The sequence below is a fragment of the Canis lupus genome, chromosome 14 (assembly GCF_003254725.2).
Source record: "Canis lupus dingo isolate Sandy chromosome 14, ASM325472v2, whole genome shotgun sequence".
Lineage (NCBI taxonomy): Eukaryota > Metazoa > Chordata > Mammalia > Carnivora > Canidae > Canis > Canis lupus.
Window position 1 is genome coordinate 36,842,837 of NC_064256.1, and position 26,639 is coordinate 36,869,475.

Here is a 26,639-nt window from a genome sequence, read left to right on the forward strand (position 1 = left end):
TTGTCAATACTGGTGAAGGAGGGCTGAGGCTAAGGGCACTTATACACTGAGCTGAAGAGCATAAATCGCTATACCTCTGAAAAGCCTGAAAATACATGCCCTTTGATCAATCAAATCTACTTTTATACAGTTACCTTAAAGAATAAGATTGTAGGTGACAATGTGGCTAAGAGAACTCTGTTCGTCACTGCACTGTTTGTGCAGGATAAGTTAGGAACAGTCTAAATGTCCAATAAGTGAACACAGATAATCAGCAAATAACCAAATATATGCCTATTTAGTACATGAAATTTATGTCTATGTAAATCTAGCAAAAATATTAAGAGTGGTGGTGTATCTTTCAGATTAGGCATGTTACATGCTTTCTTGGAAACAAACATTTTATACTCTCATTATAAATCCTTCAAGAAGCCTGAAAAGGAGAGAACTGAATACTAAATACTTAGTTCTCGTTCATGAAAGGTTCATTGCAGTTTTTCCAGAGCCAATCTACTAGGTTCTTTTTGCATGTGTTAAAGATTTAAGTCTTTGATCAGGAAACCAGCAGGATAGGAAAGCTGGTTCGCCCCTCAATCTTTTGACATCTCTTTAACATCTCTTTTCCATTACCTGTTTGTCTTGGCTGCATTTCCTGTTCATGTATTTTGTTATCTTTTGCTACAATAGAGCATATAAGGACTAGTTCTGTGTTTTGCTTTTTTATTAACTGTTTAATTTACATACAGTAAAATTCATTCTTTTGGTAACAAATGCATAGGCAAGTAGTAACCACTACCACAGTCAACATAAAAATAGTTCATTCCGCTCCACAATTCTTCCCTATCTCTCTTTGTATTCAAGCCTCTCCTTCTACCTCCAGTTTCCAGCAACCACTGAATTTTTTCTCTATAGAGAAAAATTCCAGAGTTTTTCTACAAATGGATCATAGAGTAGCGGCCTCTTGGTCTGATTTCTTTCCCTTAGCATGTAACATGAGATTCAACCAATTTGTATCAATAGTTTGTTCTTAATATTTTCTGTTTAGATGGACCACAGTTTATCTGTTTGCCAGTTGCTGAATATGTGCTGCTTCCTATTTAGGGACAGCTGGAAATAAAGATGCTATAAACTTTTGAGTTCAACTTTTTTGTGTACTATATATTTTTTAAAGATTTTATGTACTTAGAGATTCATTTATTTGAGAGGGACAGAGTGAAGGGGAGAAGGAAAGCAGCAGATTCTTGGCTAAACACTGAGCCAGACACAGGGCTCAATCCAGGATCCTGAGATCATGACCTGAGCTGAAATCAAGAGTCAGAGGCTCACTGAGCCACCTAGGCACCCCAGTACTATTCTTTTAAAGAAAAATTTTATAAAACATTAACAACGACAAAAAAACCCACCCCAATAGACTGTTTTCCTGAAGAAAACTGCCATTGTATGGAGCCATTATCAATTTGTGCATTTCTTAAAACCCAATGACCTATGTATGTTATTATATTATTTCTCAGCATATCAAAATACAGAGTCTTCAGAGCACACAGTTATCTAGTTGATGGATACCATTAGCTGTCCTCTGGTATTTGTTATTCCACTTTCCATAGTAATAGAATATTTCAATGAACATTTCCCTGTTACTCTTTCTGCTGTGTCTGGCCTCATGATCAGGTTTTGTTTTTTGTTTTTTTTTCCCATTAAAGATTTTATTTATTTGTTCATGAGAGAGACACAGAGGCAATGACACAGGCAGAGGGAGAAGCAGCCTCCCTGCAGGGAGCCTGATGCGGGACTCGATTCTGGAACTCCAGGATCACATCTTGAGCCCAAGGCAGACGAATGCTCAACTGCTGAGCTACCCAGGCGTTCCGTGATCAGTTTCTGAGCAATGAAATGGAAATAAAAATATCCTACAGCAGCTAATAAGAAACCTCTGTAAGAGAAAGGTTCTCAATGTCCTCCAACTGGCTGGCTCACAGACTTGTGAAAGCACAGAACAGTGTCATTTGGGATCACGAGGGACCAAGGCCAGGCCTGGGGAGGATGAGCTGGAACAAACTAAGTCCAGGGACTTGTGGTGGGCAAACCCACCACACTGGCGCCAGACTGCTTACCCCAACTACTTATAAGAATTCAGCGTACTCTGTTGAGGCTGTTGTTTGGGGTTTCCTATCATGGCCTGTGTGACCCCATACACACTGCCACATTCAATTCAAGTTATGAAGTGGCAAAACAACTCTTGTTCCTGTAACTCACTGTCATTAAAGCACCAAGAGCCACAGCTGACAGAACAGTACCTTAATAGAAGCTCCTGCAAAGCGAGAAAGCTGCTTGATGTGCTGCCCCTGCTTGCCGATAATGGCGCCAACAGACAGGGCTGGGATAAACAGATGAACGGTCTCGGTTTCTGATTGCTGTTGGAAAGACAGGACATATATGTGTATTTGGTACAAATCGGGCTATTATCATTGGCCTAGGGAGGGGGCCATTGTCATACAGTAGGAAGATTAGGTCAACAAGAGTTTGTTGCTAAGAATTTACCTGAGGTTGAGAACATCTATTCATCCCAAAAGTATTTGAATTTAAAAGGTCATTTTTCTCTACACAGTTTTCTTCAACTTTAGGATGTCCATGATTTACAGATTTAGAAGGTAAGTCAAAATCATACAGTTTAGATCCTTGACAAGTGAACTTCTGGGCCACACATCAACAAACACAGCTGCATCCAAGGACACCAACTCTGCACCTTATCCATGTAGCTTTTACTTTGTAAACACATACCTGATGAACTCTTCTCAAAGGGAAGAACTCTTGAAGCTCGTTACTTACAACTGAATCATAAAAACCTTACCACCACCATGCAGTACACAACCACACCCAAGCATAGGACAGGATTGGAAGAGAACTCTATCACTTTAGTAGTAAAAAATGCCCTAAGATTCTTTCCCCTACAATTCGCTAATCCTCCCATCTCTGCCCTCCCTTTTCCTCTTAACATGCAAATTGGAAAACACTTTGAAGGCTAACTCCTAAAAGATTTTTCAAAAATGGATTTTATCTGTGTACTTCACTTCTCAACTTCCCACTTGAAGCCAACTATGTCCTTCCTCAGCCATCTCCCTTCAAATGGTCATTCTTATAAGGTTAATGGACACATACTCAAGAGAATACAGTGACTGTGTTCCCAAAAAAAGGTAAAAAAGGCTAATCCAAGATTCAGTGATGTTACTGGCGAGCTACAAGTTCTAAGCAGTATATGTTCATACATTAATACTTGATTACTTTTTTTTTTTTAAAGTAGGCTCTATGCCTACTGAGGAACCCAAACCTAAAACCCTGAGGATCAAGACCTGAGCTGAAATCAGAGTTGGACGCTTAACCGACTGACCACCCAGGCACCCCAATACTTGCTTTTTTTTTTCAATACTTGCTTTCTAATAACATTAAGAAAAACATGCTTCCAAGAATAAATCAATTCTAAGAAATTTATTCCAAGAAATATTTTTAAAAATATTTTTTATTTCTAAAACTTTTTAAGAGCAATTTTAGGTTCACAGCAAAATTGAGAGGCAGGTACAGATTTCCCATATATGCCAAGAAATATTTTAAGATGAGCTACTAGATGAATACATTAAGTTAGATGAGTAAATACACTAACTTATAATGCATTTGTTTTTTTTTTTTTTAAGTACACCTAACAACTAAGATTTATAGAGATATTAAAAGATACATTGTAGTAAGAAATGTACACATTAACTTCTTGGTCAGAAACACTTCACAGAATTCTCTCAAGACTTCTTACATTCCTATTAGGTAGGATACTATAAATTCCATTTTCAAGTACTCAGGTTGGTCCCTCAAGTATCGTAATGTGTTCACAAAGAGCCATGAAATAGTTTCAGTCTAATTTTTAATTCACCAAACTCCCTAAATTGTAAAATCTTGAACAAATACGTCAACAGTTTTGCTTTCAAGTATCCCAGGAACTAGGAAAATCTTTAGAAATATCATTTAAAGCAGTTTCTAAAAATCTCAAACGAAACAGCAGCACTGGGCTCATTATTTATTTATTTATTTATTTATTTAATTTTATTTTTAACAGGATGTGGAAACAAATTTTGTGGTACCTAGTGTTTGTCTACCAAATGACCACCCTTCTTTACACATAACACAAAAATTACCAGGGGCATATTAGCTCCATTGTCTTGCTGTTAAGCCCAGAGTGCAAGCAGGGAGCATGGAGTAGTAGTACTTGGTACCAAGGGGTCTACTGGAGAGATGCCAATCAACAGCAGAAACCCATGTCTGGATGAATTAGCTGTTCCACTTGTCCCTCAACATGCACTTACCAGGTGCTGTCCCACCACAGGACACACTACTCACACTGGTTGGTAGGAAATTTTTTTTAGTAGTCTTTATAGTGTCCTTCCTCTGAAGCAAAGATTTTTTAAAAAACTAAATTAGTAAATAGAAACACACTGGAACTAACAAAAAGGCTGGCTGGTTTTGTTTTTTATTTTGTTTTTTTAAAGATTTTATTTACTCATGAGAACACAGAGAGGCAGAGCCACAGGCAGAGGGAGAAGCAGGCTCCATGCAGGGAGCCCGACGAGGGACTCGATCCCAGGTCTCCAGGATCACGCCCTGGGCTGAAGGCGGCGCTAAACCGCTGAGCCACCCGGGCTGCCCTGGGCTGGTTCTTTAAAGGAGAACCTTTTGTTGCCTATGTACCAGTTAAGAAATTGAAATGAAAAAAAGGGAACTATTAGATAAGATAAATAGATACAACATCTGTAAATCTGAAAATGTCAAAAACTTGTCTAGGAGTTATCAAAAATCAGAAAAATTTACATTGACCCAAACAACTGTAACCTCTATAATCCGCTAATTACGTAAATAAAGTACCAAGCCCATAGAAGTTGGATTCTTCGAGGCAAAATGCTAAGAAGAATGACCAAACCTAGTGGAGAAGATGTGGAAAACTAGGTTAGGACAGGCAGACCCATTTCATGGGGCAGTGGGTGGGGGTTGTGGGAGATGGAGTTAATAAACCAAAAAAATAAATGGGAACATGCTACAAATAACACATTCTACTTTGGTTCTTTAAGGACGCAGCTTGATCTCTCCCCAGCGTCACTCATGTGCCCTCCCCTCAGCCCATTAAACGGTACTCCTCCAGCTAGACTCACCACCAAGGACTTCTCTCCATGCATGTGCATGTGTAATTACCAATTTTCAACTAATTCAGGTAATGCTGCAATCTAACCTTTGCACAAAAAATTACACCCTTGTACAACACTTCTATTACATAAATTCTCAGAAGTAAAACTGCTTGAGCCAAAGATTCCAAACTTCAAAATTATCAAGTTATGCAAAAACTTCTGTCCACACAGAATGGTAGGATTCCAGTCAAGTTATTCCTGGAACACGTGAGTGCTACTGTTGTGTTTAACATGATGGGAGATGGGTGAGAAGCATGCTGAGGTAAAAAATTCAGGTTTAAGAAGGTAACTATGGTCAGGGAGGAGGGGTATACAGGAGCCCTGTGTGGTGAGAATTTGTGAGTTTTTCTCTGTGAGGTACATCACCTCATCTACACCTGACAGCCCATACAACTAACAGAAACTAACATTTCCCTTTTAAAAACGAGAAAATTGAGCCAAAGAGATTAAGTGATTGGTCATATACTGACTAGTGTTGCGGCCAGCATTCAAACCTGGATTTCTCTACCTCTTAAGCCATGTTTATTTGAAAAGGAAAAAAAAAAAAAAAAAAGGACATACCCTGCTTCCAACAGGTATGGATATGCTTTATGCTTTATAATACACAGCTGCATAAGTGATTTTTTAAAAAAGATTTATTTATTCATGAGAGACATACAGAGAGAGGCAGAGACACAGGCAGAGAGAGAAGCGGGATCCTCGCAGGGAGCCCAATGTGGGACTTGAACTCAGGACCCTGGGATCGTGCCCTAGGCCAAAGGCAGCCGCTCAACCGCTAAGCCACCCAGGTGTCCCTGCATAAGTGATTCTTAAGAAAGCCTGCCGGGGGCACCTGGGTGGCTCAGTCGGTTATATGGTTAGATGTCTGCCTTCAGCTTATGTTTTGATCCCAGGGTCTTGGGATAGAGCCCAATGTGGGGCTATCTATGCTCAGCAGGGAGTCTGGTTGCTCCTCTCTCTCTCCACTTCACCCACCCCACCCTCCACTGGAGCTTGCACTCTTAAAAAAAAACAAAAAAAACCCCACTAGAACTCCCTGTTGAGGAGGTACTGCCTTCTCAGTGGTATCACTCCTATCTACCTTGGTATGACTTCCTGAGTCAAAAGAAATTTATTTTGTGTAGTTGGCAAAAATTTAAGCCTTTGATCATCGATGTGCAAAAAATGGCATCAGAGACAGTACATTAAAAATTCTTTATTTTGGGGGCACCTGGGTGGCTCAGTTGGTAGAGTGTCCAATTCAATCTCAGGTCTTGATCTCAGAGTTGTGAGTTCAAGTCCCATGCTAGGCCTAGAGCCTACTTTTAAAAAAAAAAATCTTGATTTTGAAGAAAAGGGCTAACTAAAGGTTAAAAATGATGTAAAGGAGGTCAAAAGGCACAAAATAAGTAAGTCATGGAAATGTATAGCTTGATAACTATAGTTAATACTATACTGCATATCTGAAGGTTGCTAAAAGAGGTCTTAAAAGTTTTTATCACAAAAAAAAAAACCTATGGTAACGATGTTGATTTATTGTGATCATTTTGCAATATATATATGTATCACATCATCATGTTGTACCCCTAAAACCAATGTTATATGTCAACTATACCTCAAAAAAAAAAAACCTTACAAAACCTATAAAAAATAGTTTAATTGAATACCACCCCCCCCCCCAAAATGATGCTCCAACAGAACAAGGGTCCAAAATCAACAGGTTTGTTGTCTCATCTGAACACACCTATTTTATTATGCCTGTTTAAAGTACTTTATGACTTAAGAGTCTCAATGTTTGTTTCAATGTTTGTTTCCACTGTGAGAATAAAATAACCACCTCACAGAGAAGTTGTGAAGAAAAAAGGGATGCCTGGGTGGCTCAGCGGTTGAGCATCTGCCTTCAGCTCAGAGCTGATCCCAAGGTCCTGAGGCCAAGTCTTGCATCGGGTTCCCCACGGGGGGCCTGCTTCTCCCTTTGCCTCTCTCTGGGTCTTTCATGAATAAATAAATAAAAAATCCACTATTCCTTATCTTTGCCTGACAGTTACTTTGGTTTATCTCAAGGTGCTACTTTCAAGATCTGCACCAAAGTCTGGTTTCCCCCTTTTTTTCACTAATTTCTGTAACACTGCAACCAAATCTCTAAACATAAACCTCGTGCCCCTATACAAATACTTCTAAGACTTTATATAACAGAAATGCTAGATCAGAGTATTAACATTTCAAATTGACAGATATTCCTAAATTTTCATACAAATAAATTTATCTTATGGTCTACGGATATATTATAGAAAGGGGGAAATTAAAAAAATTTTTTTAAAAGGGGGAAATCATTTTATATTGAACCATGCCTTTCACACTTATGAAAAAGAAAGCAACATAGGATTCGAGGCTCCATGTCAAGTTTTCTGTACATGAAAATCATCTGAACTGTGCTCTTCTAAGTCTCATCCTTGATCTGTAACCCACATGTTCCCTCCTATTTCCTGTAAGAGTCAACCTCAAATTCAACTCCAGGAAATATTACTGAGAAAATCACTGAATGCTGTTTCTTCAGCACATGTATGAACAGCTGTAGTACTTTCCTACAACGCAGTGTCCTTGGTGTTTCCCAGGATGTTGTAACACACCGCAGGTCTTAATACAACTGTTGGCTACACGAAGCCTCCTTCATGTCTCTATAAGTGCTCTTAGAACAAATAACACCAGCAGAGGGTTTGGTTTGCCCTGCCAGTCAACTCTGGACTGAGGTGTGTGATAAGGGCCTGTCCTGCACAGCTTGGCCGAGTCTCTTCTGTTCCTATCACCAGTGAAGAACACCAAACGAGTAACATTAGTTCACGTACCATGACTCACAGGCTGCCACCATGCTCTGTCACGACCATGTTCCATCTATTCCAGGGGACACTTTAAGGTCTTTCTTTTTTAACAACTGAATTGATGCTAACATTCACCATAAATTGTTCTCAATGTTAATGTTAATCTATTTTGTCATTCTGGTCTGTGTGGTAAAACTGATAAATTAATCTTAATTTTTTTTAAGGTAAAGATAGAGTCTAAGTATTTTATCTCACTGAGAACATCTATACCATGCTTTCTTTTTCTTTTTTTTTTTTTTAAGATTTTATTTATTTACTCATGAGACACAGAGAGAGAGAGAGGCAGGCACACAGGCAGAGGGAGAAGCAGGCTCCATGCAGAGAGCCCGATGAGGGACTCCATCCCGGGTCTCCAGGATCACGCCCTGGGCCGAAGGCAGGCACTAAACCGCTGAGCCACCCAGGCATCCCTATAACCATGTTTTCTTCTGGATAATACACTTTTGTTTTTGGCCTGACAATGATAAAGACCTTTTTAATGATCAGAATAAACCTAATGTGTAACTCGCCCAGATCTGTCCCATTGCATTTTGCCATGACTGTGTGATTATTTGTTTTCTGGGCCTTGTTCCAGAAAGGTTTTAGGCTGCTTAGAAAATACACATAATCTAGAAGTAAAACAAAGGAAGCAAAGAAATAAGAGCATAGGGACCTGAATATAAAAGATGAAGCCAGGAATGTTGTTCTTATATACATTTGGCTGTAAGCTTCCTAGCAGCTAATTTAAAAAAAGAAAATCAGCTGCATAATTGAGTGTGCCTGGAAGAGAAAAACTATCCATTTGCTTAGTAAAAAAAAAAAAAAAAAAAAAAAACCACTTTTCCCGGGACTGATCCCAGAGAGCAACTTCTCCCTGTCTTCAGAGGACTAATGTTAACAGGCATCATCCTTGGAACAAAAGCCAAGAAGCTTTGCAAGCACAGCGTGGGCATGTGTCTTAGCCTAGAAGATACTGAGACAACTCCGCCAGGAGAAAAGCACAAACCTATTTTGTCACCTCAAAAGCTGAACAAAAGCAAAATAATCTTTCTGACACAGTGATGAAAGGCCATCAACACTTTTTTTTCATTGATTTTTAGGGGTAGGAATGGAATAAAAGTTAACACATCCACTATGAAGATTAAGAACAAATGTATAGGTTGTGTGAGGCTTTGGAAAAGGAGTTGTGGTCAGTAGAGAAGGGCCAAAGGATCAAATCTTAACAGAAAGAAGGTGTAAAGATATGAAAGGATCCGTTTACAGACAGAAAAATGTTCTCTGCTGGGATGAAAACAGGCACAATGGCCTATCAAATATAAAAAGCAGTGTTAGAAGCAAACTAAACATACCAAGAGGTGGTGCTCCACACGGATGGGTAGGGATGTGTACTCCTGGCAACAGGGTCTTAAAATAAAAGTTAACTCATCAGATGTCGAGGCGTGACGAAGACATTTCTGACCATCACCCAATTCCCTCCACGCCAATTTCATATCCACCGAGCATGCACTTTTAAAGGAATTTTTCCTCTGGGAATATAAGGCACCTCACATAATTATCCTATTTGACTAATGGCTCTGTGGCACAAATTACTGTTGTATAGAGTTCTGCATACTATGCCATGCTTCCAGGATTTGTATATGCAGATAATTTTATTTTTACTTAACAAAATTAAGAAGCCAGAACAATGGGTTATGATCAAGCTTTAAAAAACTCATCAGCATTACCCTTGTTACAATTCTTTGCATTTAAGCTAATGTTCACTGCATTACCCTTTACCTTTCTTCCTAAACCTTCAGAGGTGAAGGACAGTCACATGACCCAAGCTGCTTCCCAGTGGATTTCTGCCAGATGCCTATTGGCAAAACTTCCTTTGGACTTCTTGGCAGACTCTATGTTATAGCTTGAAATAACATAAGAACAAAGCTGCTCAACTGAAAGTTTGCATAAGTGGTGAAGTCTGCCAATGAGTAATTCCTAATCATCTATCATGAGGAGATACAAGAATGAGCAAACAGTAAGGTTAAGTGTATTTACTTTGTGGGGAACAGAATCTAAGACATCACAAAGGCACGGAGACTCGCCTGCCAGCCAACAAGACCAGCCTTCAGGAACCTGGAAGGATGCCAGTGTTTCCCTTTGGTTTGTACAAAGATACTCCTGGGGGTTTTTGTTTTGTTTTGTTTGTTTTGTTTTAATGGATTTGGGTCTGGAACCGAAATTAGGTTTACTCAACTCCATGACCTCAACAGAGTATTTAAGTCTAAAAAAAAAAAAACACAGAAAGTTTCTCCCCATAGCTAAGTAACCAAGGCCTCCTAGAGGTAATAAGTGTATACAGTAAGCTATTTACTCAATTTTTTTACTGACAAAAGAGCTGTACCTATAGTAAGAAATCCTAAGAAGTAAGGCTAAGAGAACTGATCTAAAAATCCCTTTCAACTCATAATTTTGTTTCTTAAAGAGCACCTTGAACTAGCTAAAACCTAAGAAGATGTTCACCTTTCTTGCCTCTTCGAGTAACAGAAAGTTAGCAATTTTAAGATCATGCTATTGTTCTGGAGACTTCTGGGAAGATTCCAAAGACACTATCACAATTACGAAGACAACAGCACTTGAGCTAACTTCTGCCAACCCAAACGCCAGGAAATAACATTCAGCTACGGATGCTCTTCTGTGCTATGCCAAGTTCAGCTCTTGCTTTGTTCAGGAGCTGCCAATTGCCTCTTCCCTACTGTTCAAGCATTTTTGAAAGGAGCATTTCTTGTCATTTCTAAACTCAAAGTTTGCCAATTAAGTACTGCATGAGCCAGCTGCTAGGCAGGAACTAGAGACTTTTTGTCTGTTGGAAGAACCAACTCTGGCTCTATTAGAAAAAAATCCACCTGGCAGGTTCCAGTTAGAATATATTGTGGGGGGCGAAGGGGGGGGGTGGTAAGCAAAGTTCTGGAATGGAACAGAAGCAAGAGATTTATCCAAAGTCAAGGTGCATCAATTCTCCCTTCATGTTACAAAGCAGCAGTGAGAAAACATGAGTAGAAAAATGAAACAACTCTAAAAGAAAGAGGAAGCAATACATAAAGAGAGAGTCTTTGAAACATTGAGTCATCAAAACCTCCTTCTTACCAGGCAATATACACTGAAAGTAAAAGAGATCGACTGCTAACCTACAGGCCATCAAGGATAAAGAGTTAATCTTAATAAGTAGCTGACTTCCCTGTGAGAGCTTCTAAGGACCAGCAAGCTTCAAACGGCAGCTGTAGAAGCCAGGCTGCTCCCGGACATCCTCACGTGCCAAGAGCAAATACCTGCCAACCTATACTCCTCTAACCCAGTTTTTACATAAATGTCATCACAGACCCTCACAGACCTACAATACTAGGTTCCTCAGAAAGAAGAAAGGTGAAGCCAAAGGGAATAAAAGGAATGTAAAAATAAATAGTAAGGGAAAAAAATAATAAAGCTTTGGTAAAGTTAATTATTTTTTTATTTTTTTTATTTTTTTTATTTTTTGATTTTTTTTTTTAATTATTGCCTTTAAAAACAAGTTTGTTTGTTTCAAAAAGTCAGATCTACTAGGTATGCTTAATGGTATTAGTGATCTGAGTTTAGAAAAAGAACCAACTCTAATAATATATACAGTAAAGGCAAAGCTATTCCAACTAAGTGCCCCACAAAGAAGTTATATACTAGAATAAAACTTGTTACAGAGTTGTTCTCTTAAAATATTATATCAGGAAATTACCTCACAGCTATTTAGAAGTACAGTTCACTCTAACTGGTATCCAGAAACACAATACAATTCTCTGAAAATGATGTTTTCCCTTTGCTTTGATGGGAAAATAATCTGTAGGAGTGGAATCTGAAAGATCGAATTTTCTCCTCCAGAATCAATTTAGATTACTCCAGTTTTTTGCATGGTTTTTGTTTTTGTTTTTGAGAGAACTTAAAAGCTCACCTCCCACTCCACCCCCAGCTCTGAGAGATTCCTTCTACAGGTAAATTTACTAAATCCAGTAGGGCATGTTTAGTCTTCTCTTCAGTTATAGACACTGTTTCTCAGCTTCTTTTGCAGGTAGATATAACTGATGTTATGTGCTGGCAAACATGACTAACCAGTAGAACTATAAAAAGCTATCATCAGGCAGTGTCCTTATATGAAGCAGCTGTTGGATCTTTATCCTTCATCCTTGCTGGCTGGAATCAGACTCAATAGCTGGAGCTTGAGTAGTCAGTCACCCTGGTCTGGGAGACAGCATGATACTTAAACCACTAGGAGCACCTATCCTATATAATAAAGCATAACTACTACCAGCCTTGGACTGTCTACCCTTCATCTCTTCTGAAGAAGGAAAACTCATTTAAACCAATTTTTCTTCCTGTAACACACACTCAAATCTAATCCTGATACACATAGTATGCCAAAATATATTTAGAGGCATGAAAAGAGACATATGGCACCATCCCACAGACATGTTTAGCCTGGTACTTGCCTCTGGGTTGTAATAAAAGGTGATCCAGAGAAAAGGGGACAAGTTTTTGACCACATTTTTTTTTTAAGGGAGTGTGTGCAAGCAGGGCAGGGTTGGGGGGGTAGAGGCCCAAGGGAGAGAGACAATTTTTTTTTAAAAAGATTTTATTTATTTATTCATAGAGACACAGCTAGAGAGAGGCAGAGACACAGGCAGAGGGAGAAGCAGGCACCATGCAGGGAGCCCGACGTGGGACTCAATCCCGGGTCTCCAGGATCACGCCCTGGGCTGCAGGCGGCGCTAAACCATTGTGCCACTGGGGCTGCCCGAGAGGGACAATCTTAAGCAAGGTCCATACCCAGCACAGAGACCCATGTGGGGCTTGATCTCATGCTACTGAGACAATGATCTTTTTTTTTTTTTTTTAAGATTTTTATTTATTTATTTATTCATTCATGAGAGACACAGAGAGAAAGAGAGGCAGAGACACACAGGCAGAGGGAGAAGTAGGCTCCATGCAGGGAGCCCGACATGGGACCCGATCCTGAGACTCCAGGATAATGCCCTGGGCCAAAGGCAGGCGCTAAACCCGCTGAGCCACTCAGGGATCCCGAGACAATGATCTGAGCCAAAATCAAGAGTTGGATGCTTCATCAACTGAGCCACCAAGCACCCTTTGACCACACTTTAAAATAAAGCATCAAAAAAAGATATATAAATATAAAATAAAATAAAGCATCAAACAAGCTAGAAAGAGCAACATACCCAAGTGGTATGTATTTATGCTTATCCCAAGTATTGTCTATGTGCATTAGCCTTGTTATTTTTTTCTAACATTTAAGTCATCCTTCCATAGAATAGTAAATATTCTTTGCAGAACAGTAGTTTGACAATGAATGGGTAACAAACTCCTGATGACCTTTACAAAATCATGAATTTCTGAGCTTCCATCTGCTCCCACTGAGATTTTGATTTATGTAAGTCCAAGGTGAGGCACAGGTTCTTAACCAGTTAAGAAACAGAGCAACTGTTGTTAACCTTGGCTATCGCCACACTGAAGTCAGTTGGAGAGGTTTCCAAAGCAGTGATACCAGAGTCTCACCTCCAACTCCTGCCCTGCGGGAGGACGGACTCTAACACAAAAGATCTAGGGTAATTCTAGTGTAAAGAACAAAAAACTATTTTTCCCTTGTAAAGCAGAAAGTGGAGAAAGCTATTCTTTACAGAATATTGCCAATTAATAAATATAAAAGATGGTAGACATAAAAATAGTAATATGATGGGCAAATTCAGCAATAGATATTAAACCCACTGGGGGAAAAGACTGTTGGGGAGCAAGATACTATTCTCAAAATACAATTGATAATATCTTAATCATAGAGGGAAAGATACCTTCACAATGCAGAAATCAGACAGACACTACCTTAACTGTATGATCAAACAACATGACCAACAATGAAACATGACATCATCTGCTTCCCAATGAGACACAGAGAAAGTATTCCTGCTCCCAAAAAAGGTACAACTCTAAGCCTAATCATGTAGAAGCAGTCAGTCAAATCCAAATTTGGTGACACTCTAACTGCTAACCTGGATTTTTCAATGCCATAAATAAACAAGGAGGGGTAGGGAGTAGGTGATACCACATGGGATGGACTCCTGCTAAAAATATAAAGGGGATTAGAGAGACATGACAACTAACTGCAATGCTTAATCCTTAACTGGCTGCTTTATTGAAAACACAGCTATATAGAACATTATTGGGGAAACTATGAAATTTAAATACAGACTGCCTATCAAATAATAGCATTGTGCCAAATTCTTAAAAGTGAGATGATATTGTGGTTAACATCAAGGTGAATTCCTTTGGGAGAATAAGTTTAAAATAGCACAATTACCTTTAATTACAAAGTTTGTAAAAATATATACCAAATTTTCTTTTTTTTTTTTTTTTATTTACTTATGATAGTCACAGAGAGAGAGAGAGGCAGAGACACAGGCAGAGGGAGAAGCAGGCTCCATGCACCGGGAGCCCAACGTGGGATTCGATCCTGGGTCTCCAGGATCGCGCCCTGGGCCAAAGGCAGGCGCTAAACCGCTGCGCCACCCAGGGATCCCTATATACCAAATTTTCAAGACAGGAATACCTATGTATTTGTAAAAGTTAAGGCAGTTGCAAGCACATATTTTTGAAATCCACAAAAGCAAAGGTTTCTTCCATTCTGAAGAAAAAGTTAAGATTATGGGAATAGTTCTCCTTTTACAAGCACATATTTTTGAAATCCACAAAAGCAAAGGTTTCTTCCCTTCTGAAGAAAAAGTTAAGATTATGGGAATAGTTCTCCTTTCCCTTTAAATTTTCTCAATAATTCCTGACACATTCTTTGAGGTCTAAGACTAATATGCAGAGATAAAGTTAGTAGTTTATAGGAAAAGAGGAAGAACACACTCATCTGCAGCAAACACATGCAATATCAACATAATTTATCAACCATTCCAACTACAGAGATGATAGATTTGTCTTCTTTCTTAGCACTTACTGTTTTGAGTGGTACCTCCTGCACCAATTCAGAGAATCCATATGTGAAGTTGGGAATTCTATTATATCACTGCCTAGCATACATATAGAATAAAGTGCCCACTGGAATTCTGCAAAGAACTTGGATTGATAATATTGTCCACATTTTATCTCTTAATGAAGAGAATTTCCTTTTCCTGCCCGTGAAACCACCAGACCCTCAGGGGTTCTAAGCTCTTTCCTTCTTGCAGTGTTTCTACCTTTACTACAGCTTCTCCATTTTCTCCTGATCTCACTGGCTGCTTCTAATTACATCTAGCTGATTTAATTTTAAAATCTTGGGAAAAGCAAAGACCACCCTTCCAATGGCATCTTCCTTACATTTACTTTTGATTCGCTTTTATTAAAGCTCACTGACTCCCTTCTCCCATTCTTAAAACAAAATCTCTACTTGCTTAAAGTACTCAGACATTTAAAATCATAAAAGTCCTTTGGAAATAATGTTTTCGACATACTTTCACTTCTCTTAAAATAATCCTAGGGATACATGTGCCCTAAACTTAGTAATATGACAAATGCATGTACTTCTAATAAAGAAACTAGCAGCTATATTAGAAGTTAAGGCCATATTCTCTCAAATTACTATTTTAGGTTTACTTTTACTCTCCTCTGAAACTTTTCATATTATTGAATTCTGTAAAAACTAGAAATGTCTGACTCAAGAATCCTTAGAGATAATTCATCTAGTTCAGTTTCTTCATTAAGTAAGAAAACAAACCCAGAGGGAAGAGGAGAGTGACCTGGGGCGATACAAAGTGCTGGCAGAGCTAGGCTGGACCTGGGCTCTCATCCCAGGGATCCTTTCCTCAGCCCCTCTAAGCATCAAGGTATAAACATGTCAGCTACTTCACAGCACCTTTAGCTGTGTTGGAAAGCTTCAAATAATGCATGATGAATCTATTCACACTGATACACAGTTGAAATTTTGATGCCTATACACAGATTAATGGGCTTAGTTATATGGCTTCCAGGGCCAAACATGTTCAGAGTGGCAGGGGAAAATACAAATGTTGCCAACCATAAAGGCAGAAATACTGCAGGAGGAGGCCAAGGTTAAGGACAGGCCAAGGAAATTCTCCTTCATAAAAGGATAAAATATGAACAATCTCAGCAATCTGTGTTCTCTGTACAATTCCAGAAGCATTTTACTCTACATGTAGTCTGGGCAATGTTACAATGGAATGCCCAGCCTATTCCAGATGGACAGTTTCCTAAATTGGTATAGAAGGTACTACTCAAAGCATATATTATAGAAGAGTCAAACAGGAAGCGGGAGATGTAAAAACAAACCCATGAAGGAAGATCCTAGAATTTTGCCAATTTTATTTCACCTGTTTACCTCCAGTTTTCTCTGATTATTAACAGAACTGTGAACTATTTTTTTTTAATTACTATGTAAAGTATCTGCTAGGCTGCAAGTATTTTTATACTATCACTGGTCTCCCATTTTTGACCTTAGGAAAAATTTTATTCTTAAAAAGCAAATATAAAAATAAGGTTCTTTCTCGACAGTCTACCTCTTTACAAAATGAATAAAAGCAGTTTAATTGTGCATGTGCAGACATGCACGCACACACAGGCCTGTGAACAAAACCATCTTGAGTTCACTGTTTAAAAACACACTCAAAATGGAAAACATGTCTTTATTGACCTTTCATAACAGTTAATTTCCAAGTGAAATTAAAGACGAAGGAAGCCTTTTAAAAGTCCTTTCCTGGGATCCCTGGGTAGCGCAGCGGTTTGGCGCCTGCCTTTGGCCCAGGGCGCGATCCTGGAGACCCGGGATCGAGTCCCATGTCGGGCTCCCGGTACATGGAGCCTGCTTCTCCCTCTGCCTGTGTCTCTGCCTCTCTCTCTCTCTCTCTCTGTGACTATCATGAATAAATAAATAAAATCTTTGAAAAAAAAAAAAAAAAAAAAAAAGTCCTTTCCTTCAACTTTTGGAAATAACTTCTTTCCCCAACCCAGAGTCTCAAATTTTTTTGATATTTAAAAACCAATGCTGACAACTCTATTACCCCCAAAGTTCAAAAGGATAATTCATATGTCCACTCTACAGAGGGGTAGGTAACAAGGTTCTACTGACAGGAACTGGTAAGCAGATGCTGGCTCTCAACTAAGAAATCATGTGGGGACCAGGTTTTACATTAGATATGTCCCAATTAGCATTTAACATTACACTGCTTGAGGGCAACAAAGTCTGACTGTGTCCCTCTGACTGCATCCCACTCAACCACACAGAAAGCCAAGGTTCATTATCTTACCTCAAACTGTGGGTAAGGAGGAGTCATAGCTGAAGGGGGCCCTGAGGTGGGAGGTGGCATCCCTGAAGTGGGTGGGAACAGACCCAAGGCATTCAGATTTAATCCAGGAATTAAATGTGCTTGAAGCTGCAATAGTAAAAAAGGTCCCTCATTTTACAATTTAAAAAATCAAGTGTATTTATGTGACAATATTCAGATTGTGACCTCTTCTATAGTAAAGAAAAAATCATCTTATGACTCAAATTTTAGAACAAAGCGGATGTTCCAAGTAATTACACCTGAGTATATATCCGTTTATATTTCTTGATATTTTAAAATCTGCGTGCTCACTTGCCCCCCTCCTTGATGCAAAGCTACACTAGCTTTCTCAAAGCAGGAAACACACCCTTCCTTTCCTTAATGATCAGCTCACACAGTGCTTAAACAAATATGTACTCTGTATGCTACGGTCACACAGTAAATACAGACTGAAAATCTTGCTTCAATCTTAGTTGAAGAAGTAAGCAAACAAGATTTGTGCATTGAAAAGCAAACCAGATATGTAGAACGAGCTATTAAGAGATCTTTACTTTTTGGATAGAATTTGGCGGCCGTGAGTCTAAAGGCCTGAAACAAAGTCAAGATCTTTGAAAATCAGGTCCCATCCCATGTAACTATGGCAACTGAAGCTATCTTTGGAGTAGATCCAGGAGCCAGAAAGGGGATTTTGTTTTGGTTGAATTTTATAGAGGTTGAGGAAGTGAGGTATCGGAGATGACAGGGTTGAGATGTGAGCATACATGAGAATCTCTTTAAAAGGTGTATGGGGCTGGATGTACTTGCAGGGACTCTGAAACTTTGAATGAGCAGTGATGATGATGTGCCAGAAGCCAATGATGTGGGCTAGAACAATCCGCTTTCTTCTAGGTTCTTCTCACAAAAGGTATTCTATTATGTCCATATTTACCTTCTTTTAGGTGTAGGGCCCAAATGAGGAGTGTTTTTTTTTTTCCTCATTTACTTGAAAATTCAAAATGGACTTTTGAAATATTACATTTTCTGTACCAGTCCGTCCATCAAGAAATGCCAGCCATTCACTTTAATTGCCTTCATTGTGCTAGATTGTCATTTTTAATTCTTTTGTCTCCAAAGTTTATGACTAACCAAGTTTTAAATTTGAATTCTTAACAGTTGCTTTTATATGCATAGTATCTATTATAATCTCAGTCGTATTGTAGGCACAGTAGCCCCATTTTACAGATGAGGAAACCCATGCTTGGAGACTAAATAAGTGGTCCAAGTGAATAGAAGTGCAACTAGTAAGTGATTGAGCTGGGATTCAAACCTAGTTTACATACCCACTTCTTAAGCCCACATTCTTACTATACTAATCTTCAAGTTAATACAGGAAGGTATCAACCTTTTTAGGTAGGTATTAGCCTTCAATAACAGATAAGGGAACTAAGGCTAAAAGGCTAATATGCTACAATCACAGAGAGCCAAGCCCTCTTCCCAACTACCCTAGGGCGCACTCACTATGGTGCTAAAAATCAACTCGAAACTCTATCTAATGCTGGCACCATTTAAAGACATCAATATTAATGCAACTGAAAACATCTTTTAACTGTTCATCAAAAAATAAAGGCATGTCTTCCATGTTAAAACTAACGTTCATAGAAGCAATATCATTTTCATAAGACTCCCTGATTTTCTTCATTATCTCTTCCTCAGCTTTGGCACATGTTTCAACGTTGCCTTTAACTGTAATGGTGCGCTCTGGATTATACAGCGTCAATTCCTGCAATCTGCAGAATGAAAAAGAGGAGAAAGAAAAAAGAATGGAAATTATAGGAGGAAGACAGTTAATAACATTTCAGCCACAGATGGCAATTAAAACCCAAGTGTGGTGGCTGGCAATATGTAAAAGTGGGTGGTCAGACATGATGAAAAATGAGTAAGCCCCAAAAGACATGAATCCAAGAACTGTAAAGCTGCAGAAGAAAATAGTCCCCCCACCCCTTCTCAATAAAAATTACTAGGTGTGCATAGTTGAATGAAGTTCATGTTTGGAATACAGTATACTTCTTGTATATGGTGTTATGGTGAACCTTTTTCACAATTTAACAGTGAAACATAACATGATTAGAGGGATGTACAGTTTTAGTGGAAACCAAGAACCAGACACACATAACCATTAATATAGATGCTCCTAGTCTGCACTGACCAATTCTAAACATAAGTGGCATTCTCGTGCAATTGCATTTTCTGGGTCACCAAGCAAGAAATGAGCATGGAAATATTCCCAAAAGGCAAACCAGAATTAATGTGTCCAAACTTACTTTTTGCCAATAATTTTAGAGTTTATATAAAAAATAGAGAAAATAACATAAATCAATCCATCTTGACTAAATTAAAAAGTGATCCCTTGACCATTTAGACCTCTATAAAGTTAGAAGGCATTAGCAATATTCAGAAACTCCCTGCTTGACCTAGGTCCTACTGAAGCTTCAAAATCCACTCAGATGACATCTGAGGCTGCCTGAGCCTGAGCCAGTCAAAAACCTTGAGAGGAAGTAATGGGAGACTTAGTCATGGAAAACAAAACTAAATATGTAGATTGAAAGGACTCTGAAAATTGGTATCGCACTCCTTCATAATTGTAAAGTTAAAACTCTCATTTTTAATACTTAGCAGAATGTCTTAAGCTAAACATGAGCCAGATGAATGGGTTAGTATCCTTTAACTTTTCTCTAATTTGTTAAAAAGGTAAATATCTACACAATGAAGATTATGTCATAGCCTTAAAAAGTGTATTTTTCATCTCTGGTCTCAACCTATCTCTCCTCTACTAAGCATTTTATAGGACAGGTTTTTAAAATAGCTGTTTAAAATAGCTTTTAAGACTTTTTTTCTCTTAAAACCCTCCCTTTTCTGGGTGTAAAATTCAAGACAGGGTAGGATCATTTATTATATTTACCACTCTCTGAGTTTTTTTTCTTTACAGCAAGCAGGACTTTCTGACTTCCTAACACTCCCTCTTCTTTGAAAACTCCTTGATCCATAAACATGCTGCCTCTCTTTTCTTTCCATTCTTCCTGAGTTTATCAATCTCTTTTCACTCAGCTTTTTTGGGTACTCTCATGTCAACTAATAATAGTTACTCTCAAAAAGAGAAATTTTTCTCTAATTTTTTTCCTAAAGATTTTATTTATTCATGAGATACACAGAGAGACAGAGAGACAGAGAGAGAGAGAGAGACAGAGGCAGAGACACAGGCAGAGGGAGAAGCAGGCTCCATGCAGGAAGCCTGATGTGGGACTCCATCCCGGGTCTCCAGGATCACACCCTGGGCTGCAGGCGGTGCTAAACTGCTGAGCCACCAGGGCTGTCCGTCTTTTTATTTTTTTTATTTTTTATTTTTTATTTTTTTTAAATTTATTTATTATAGTCACACACACAGAGAGAGAGAGAGAGAGAGAGAGAAGCAGAGACACAGGCAGAGGGAGAAGCAGGCTCCATGCACTGGGAGCCCGACGTGGGATTCGATCCCGGGTCTCCAGGATCGCGCCCTGGGCCAAAGGCAGGCGCCAAACCGCTGCGCCACCCAGGGATCCCTTTTTTTTTTTTTTTAAAGAGAAACTTTTCCATGTAATTTCAGAGCATTCAGGGACCCACGGTGTGGCAGCCAGCTTCCAAGATGACCAACTCTCCAGTAAGCATAGCCCCTCCCACACTGAGCAGAGCTGACTTGTGTAAATTATATTAGAAAAATGACAGTGTGTGATTTCGGAGGCTGTGTTATAAAGACACTGCCACTTCCTTCTTGTGCTTTCTCGGATAATCCACTCTGGCGGAAGACAACTATCAATTCTTAAAAACACCCAAGCAGCCCTGTTTGGAGGCCAATGTGCTAAGGCCTCACACCAACAGCCAGCACTGTTTTGTCAGCAACACCAAGAGGCCCCAAGCCAGAACCACCCAGTTAAGTTGCTCCTCAATTCCTAACCCAAAGAAATTAGAAGAGCAATCCATGTTTACTATTGATTGTCTACAAGCTGTTAAATGTTGGGATAACTTGTTATATGACAATGGATGATAAACTAGGTTATATATTTAAACTTTGGGAGTATATATCTGAAAACCTCAGACCTCAGCTAAAAATATGAATGTAAAGTACTTACTTAGTGCTTTCCGCCTCCTTAGTAGGAACAGATAATGCTTTCAATATGAGTTAAATAGTAACAGTAGTTGATTAAGTTTGAGAGACAAAATTTAAGTATGATGGTATAGGCTAGCTCAAATACCTTTAAGATGGGAGAAGCTCTGCCTAATATATAACCTACAACTTAAAAACAGTACTTCAAAATTTTCTAACTCAAAGAAAGCAAGGCAGCACTTACGGAGAAATTGTGATTTTAGTGTCAGTGTCTTGCTCAATTTTTTTAAGGTTTCTTCCTTCCTTACCAATAAGACGGCCTACAAAGTTATTATGGGCTAATATCTTCAAGGGAATCTCTTCTGTGCTGTAAATAAAGAAAAAAGGTCATAAAATTCGGGTAAGTAAACCTTCTCCTAGGTAAAAAGACAATATCCATTCATTAAACATTTATTTCCTACCTACCTTATAGAAAGCATAATGCTAGGTAGAGTTTAAAGTCTGCTGACCTACATTCTAGCATGCATGAATAGAAGGGGCAAAACAAACAAACACAAAAAAACACTAACAAGTATTTGAAGTCAATTTTTAAAACCATTTTCTTTTATGCATCTCTGGACTATCTTCCAAGGATTAGGATCATTAAGAAAACTTCTTACTCAAATCCGTATCCCTAAATCCCCAATACCAGAACACAATGTATAAATACAAAAACAGTGTGATTTTGCTATAAACTTTAAAATGCACACCTAGAGATATATGCACAACCTATAGAAGGAAACACAAACTCAACAGTGATTACTCTTTAGAACAGTGTAAGAGCTGGAAGGGGGGCTTTCACTTTTCATTGTGTACCTTTTTGATTTTCCAAGTGATACCTATCACTGTTTTAAAATATCACTTGTATTATCTGGATGGTGAGCTTTTTAAATTTTTTTCTCTATTTTGAAAAAATAGCTATTATCTTAAAACATAGCAACATATATCACCATATAACTAGGATATATTTAATACATGTTAAAGATCCCTACAAACTAAGTGCTGGTGATTAGGTCCCCAGCCTAACTCCAGTACCTTCTTCTGGACTCCTCTTTTAGGGTAGCCCTGTGCTCTAAGCTCAAGTGGCATAGAACCCAAATTCAGCTCAAAGTTCCTGTGGAATAGGCATTTAGAGTTTCAACCTGGAACACCCAAATAAATCTCCAGTTTGCCTTAGCACAGGATTAGGGATTTCTCCACCTCTATACTCCCTGCTGCTACAAAGCAGGGCTGGGCAGATGACAAAACAGAGCTCCAATAGGTTCAGAGTAAAGAAGTCAGGATTTAAGGCACATTCTGGGTAAATCCCAAGGATACTTCCCGGTCCTGAGGTGGGCTTCTTATCCCCTAAAAGTGCCTTCTTCTACAGCTAGACTTTCCCCATTCATACCAGTCACCTCATATCCAAACATGATTGAAAATGAAATACTTAAAAGATTTATGCTTTACAATCAAATCAATAGTGCCAACTACAGTAGCTCTTCAGGATAGCATTTCCCTGTGTTTGTTGTCAATTCCTAAGAACCGTGTCCTAGAATGCCAAAATAAAACAGCACAAACATCAACCTCTTCACAGGTTAATCCTCTTTACTCACAATTTTATATCTTGAGCTTCCTTATGCATAATCTCCAGAATAGACTTACAAGCCGCAGAGGTACCTTCAGGGGTAGAGAGTATAGTAATTGACTTCTCAGCAGCACCTGCATTCTCTTTACGATGGACATCAATTCTTATGGTGAGTGCAAGGAAAGAAGAAAAGGAGAGGCATAAGCGTGTATTCACAATTAACAGAGTCTGTAAGTACCAACTTGAAAGTCATAGGACTTCTGGGCAAAGAGTATGACTCACTTCCCTCAGGGGTATAAACTCTTGATAAGCTGTCAACTTTGATGCCTTAAAGACAATCTGAATTCCAGGAATATTCCCCAGCCCCCATTCACCTTTCCTCAAGTAGGCACATCTTTTCATTCTGCCAAACTGTATGTGCCTAATTTTCCATTTTGGTGTCAAAGAACTAACATCTCATGTCAGAGAGCCTTGATTCAGACAAAAGGCATTCTTCAGCTCTAAAGCAAACAGGAGCTGGAAACACACACCAACAGGGCCACCGCTGGAATCCCACAAACCAGGCTGAACTCATTATGCCACACAGAATATCCACTATCCATCATATGAGACTTCACTCATCTGTTCTCTCTTACAAGGCTCTTTCCACATTTTGCCTCCTTGAGAGAGGGCAGTCCGCAAAAAAAGACAGATAGCAATGGAAGCCCAGGAGATGGCAATTCTACTTCAAAGAAAAACAAATTACTAATAAACACAAAATGATGTTTGCTTCACTAGTAATTATATACGTGTCAATCGAAACAAGATGCCATTGTGTTCCAGACGTTCAAATAGTTTAGATAAAATTAAGTACTGCTAAGAGAATGGGTAAGTGGGTACACTCACATTTTGTTGGCATGATCTGTCAAAGCAAAAATGCTTATCTTTTGACCCAAGAAGTCTACTTTTTATAATATCTCCTATGGATGTAGTCTCATATGTGGGCCTAGAGTGGTATTGCTCACCCTCGGCATTACTGACATTTTGGGGCAGATTAATTCTTCATTGGGAGAACTGTCCTGTGCATTGTAAGATGCTCAGCAGTATCCCTGGCCTCTACCCAATATATGCTAATAGCATTCCCCTCATCCGGTTATGACAACCAAAACTGTCTCCAGACATTACCAATTGTCTGCTAGGAGACAATTTCACCACTGGTTGAAAATCACCAGCCTAACAATGTTCACTGTAGCACTACTTATACAGAAAGAAATTTGGAATTCTCTTTAAAATGCCCATCAGAAAAAAAATAAAAAATAAAAATAAATAAATAAAATGCCCATCAGGAAGAGATGGTTAAGTAATATGTCATATAGCAGTGTAAAAACATGTTGTAAAGTTACAGGTACCAACATAGTAAGAAGTCCTTCATCTTATGTGAAAAGCCACACAATACATATCATGATAGGATTTCTTTTAAAGCTACACATGTTAGTAGATACAAGGAACAAGTCCTATAAAGTTACATTCCAAACTTAACAATAGCTACCCCTAGGTCTAAGATAAAAGATAACCCTCCCCTGCTTTTAAAAAATTTGGGTGCCTGTATATTTTGAATTAAATACAAAATAAGTCTTCTGTTCTTTAAAAACTACAAGAAAGAGGGATCCCTGGGTGGCGCAGGGGTTTGGCTCCTGCCTTTGGCCCAGGGCGCGATCCTGGAGACCCGGGATTGAATCCCACGTTGGGCTCCCGGTGCATGGAGCCTGCTTCTCCCTCTGCCTGTGTCTCTGCCTCTCTCTCTCTCTCTCTCTGTGTGTGTGTGACTATCATGAATAAATAAAAATTTAAAAAATAAAATAAAATAAAAAGTACAAGAAAGAAAATCAACTATCTGAAAAAGTGTGTCTGGGGAAAATCAAGTATTTGCAAGTTCCTCTAGCCACTGGAACACTAGAAAAGCTACAGAACTCTGGGCCATTAAGAATGACCATTTCAGGGGTGCCTGGATGGCTTAGTCAGTTCTGCATCTGACTCCTGATTTCAGCTCAGGTCACAATCTCAGGGTGTTGAGATCAAACTCTGCATTTTGCTCCACACTCAGCAGGGGAGTTTGCTTGGGATTCTCTTTTGCCCTCTCCCTCAGCCCCTCCCCACCAAATAAGTAAAAATAAAATATACTTGGTTTAAAGGGATCCCTGGGTGGCGCAGTGGTTTGGCGCCTGCCTTTGGCCCAGGGCGCGATCCTGGAGACCCGGGATCGAATCCCACATCGGGCTCCTGGTGCATGGAGCCTGCTTCTCCCTCTGCCTGTGTCTCTGCCTCTCTCTCTCTCTCTCTCTCTCTCTCTGTGACTATCATAAATAAATAAAAAATTAAAAAAAAAAATTAAAAAAAAAAAGACCACTTCATCACACCAATAAAATCAATACATGGACTTCATGGTCTTAAATGTTTGAAAACTGAAGATTTATCTCAGAATTAAAATGTATAACTAAAATGTATAACTAAAAATGAGGGCAATGAGTAGTTGGGAGATGGGTAAAATAAAAGGGATTAAGAGTATACTTATCATGGTAAGTACTGAGTATGTAGGCAATTGTTGAATCATTATATTGTATACCTGAAAATAATTTAACACTGTAAGGTAACTATACACTGAATTATACTTCAATTTAAAAATATCTCCAAACCCTTAGAAAAAAAGAAAAAGGCAATTTAAAAATGAAACAATAAAGTCCACTTAGAAATAATTAAAAAGCGCCTTAGGCAATAGTCCCAACCTCAGGAACCATCTTTCCAACCACTGTTTCAATCCTCCATCACTGTAAGTATTCCTTATCTTCTAGTAGGTAACATGTTAATCTCCCTCCTCCTGGTTTATTTCCACCCATTCTCCGTGTTAAGGGATTACAAAACTCTGATCCTCTGAGAGAAGGAATACTGCTTTACAGCTCAGAGTAGCCCTCTGAGACCATTCCAGAAACAGAGGATCTAATAATGACTAGTTTCAACAGCAAGAGTTAATTAAATCCACTGGCAGAACTCTGTAAATGAATCATCGGATATAACAAAAATTGCTTCCCTTCCCTCTCCATCCTCCATCTTCCTGCCTTAAATAAAACAAACAGTTCAATTTAAATCATAGAAGCCCTTTCCTCTGACAAGGAAATGAGTAGCTTTAAAAGGAAAACTCTAATCTGCCATGCGACAAGGAAGGGAAACCATTTAATAATTAGTTTCTGCAGGTAACAGTGGATCTTTAAGAAAAGCAAGGAGCCCTTGAATTTTAATACTAAAACCAGGCAAATTTAAGATTAAAACTGATCTAAACTATGGTTCAACTGGCTTCCCCACTCCCTACATTCTGAAGCCAAAGACCACTGATTTATCACAAAGGTAATCAGTATTCAATATCTCCTGCTTCAAAGCAGAGGAAGGTAGGCGAAGGCAGGATCAGACATTGCTCTGCACAAAGAGCAGGCATGCAACACCACTACACACAGTTCATTTTGGTTCTGCATGAGAAATGAGTCAGCTAGTTCAACACAGGCATGGTGCCTACGATAAATA

The 26,639-nt window shown here is 38.9% G+C and overlaps 1 protein-coding gene across 5 annotated transcripts in view; it reads right to left on the reverse strand.

Moving 5' to 3' along the window:
• The window catches only part of IGF2BP3 (insulin like growth factor 2 mRNA binding protein 3), a 152,337-nt gene that overhangs the window by 7,194 nt on the left and 118,504 nt on the right, over positions 1-26,639 (reverse strand). For 4 of the 5 annotated variants that reach the window (XM_025464363.3, XM_049093711.1, XM_049093710.1 and 1 more), the window contains 5 exons: positions 23,116-23,250; positions 21,726-21,848; positions 18,995-19,130; positions 17,347-17,472; positions 2,274-2,390 (listed from right to left, as the gene is read on the reverse strand). In XM_025464363.3, coding sequence (XP_025320148.1) covers positions 2,274-2,390; positions 17,347-17,472; positions 18,995-19,130; positions 21,726-21,848; positions 23,116-23,250 — 637 coding nt within the window. The remainder of the gene's footprint in view (positions 1-2,273; positions 2,391-17,346; positions 17,473-18,994; positions 19,131-21,725; positions 21,849-23,115; positions 23,251-26,639) is intronic. The other variant, XM_049093708.1, reaches the window with a different exon arrangement.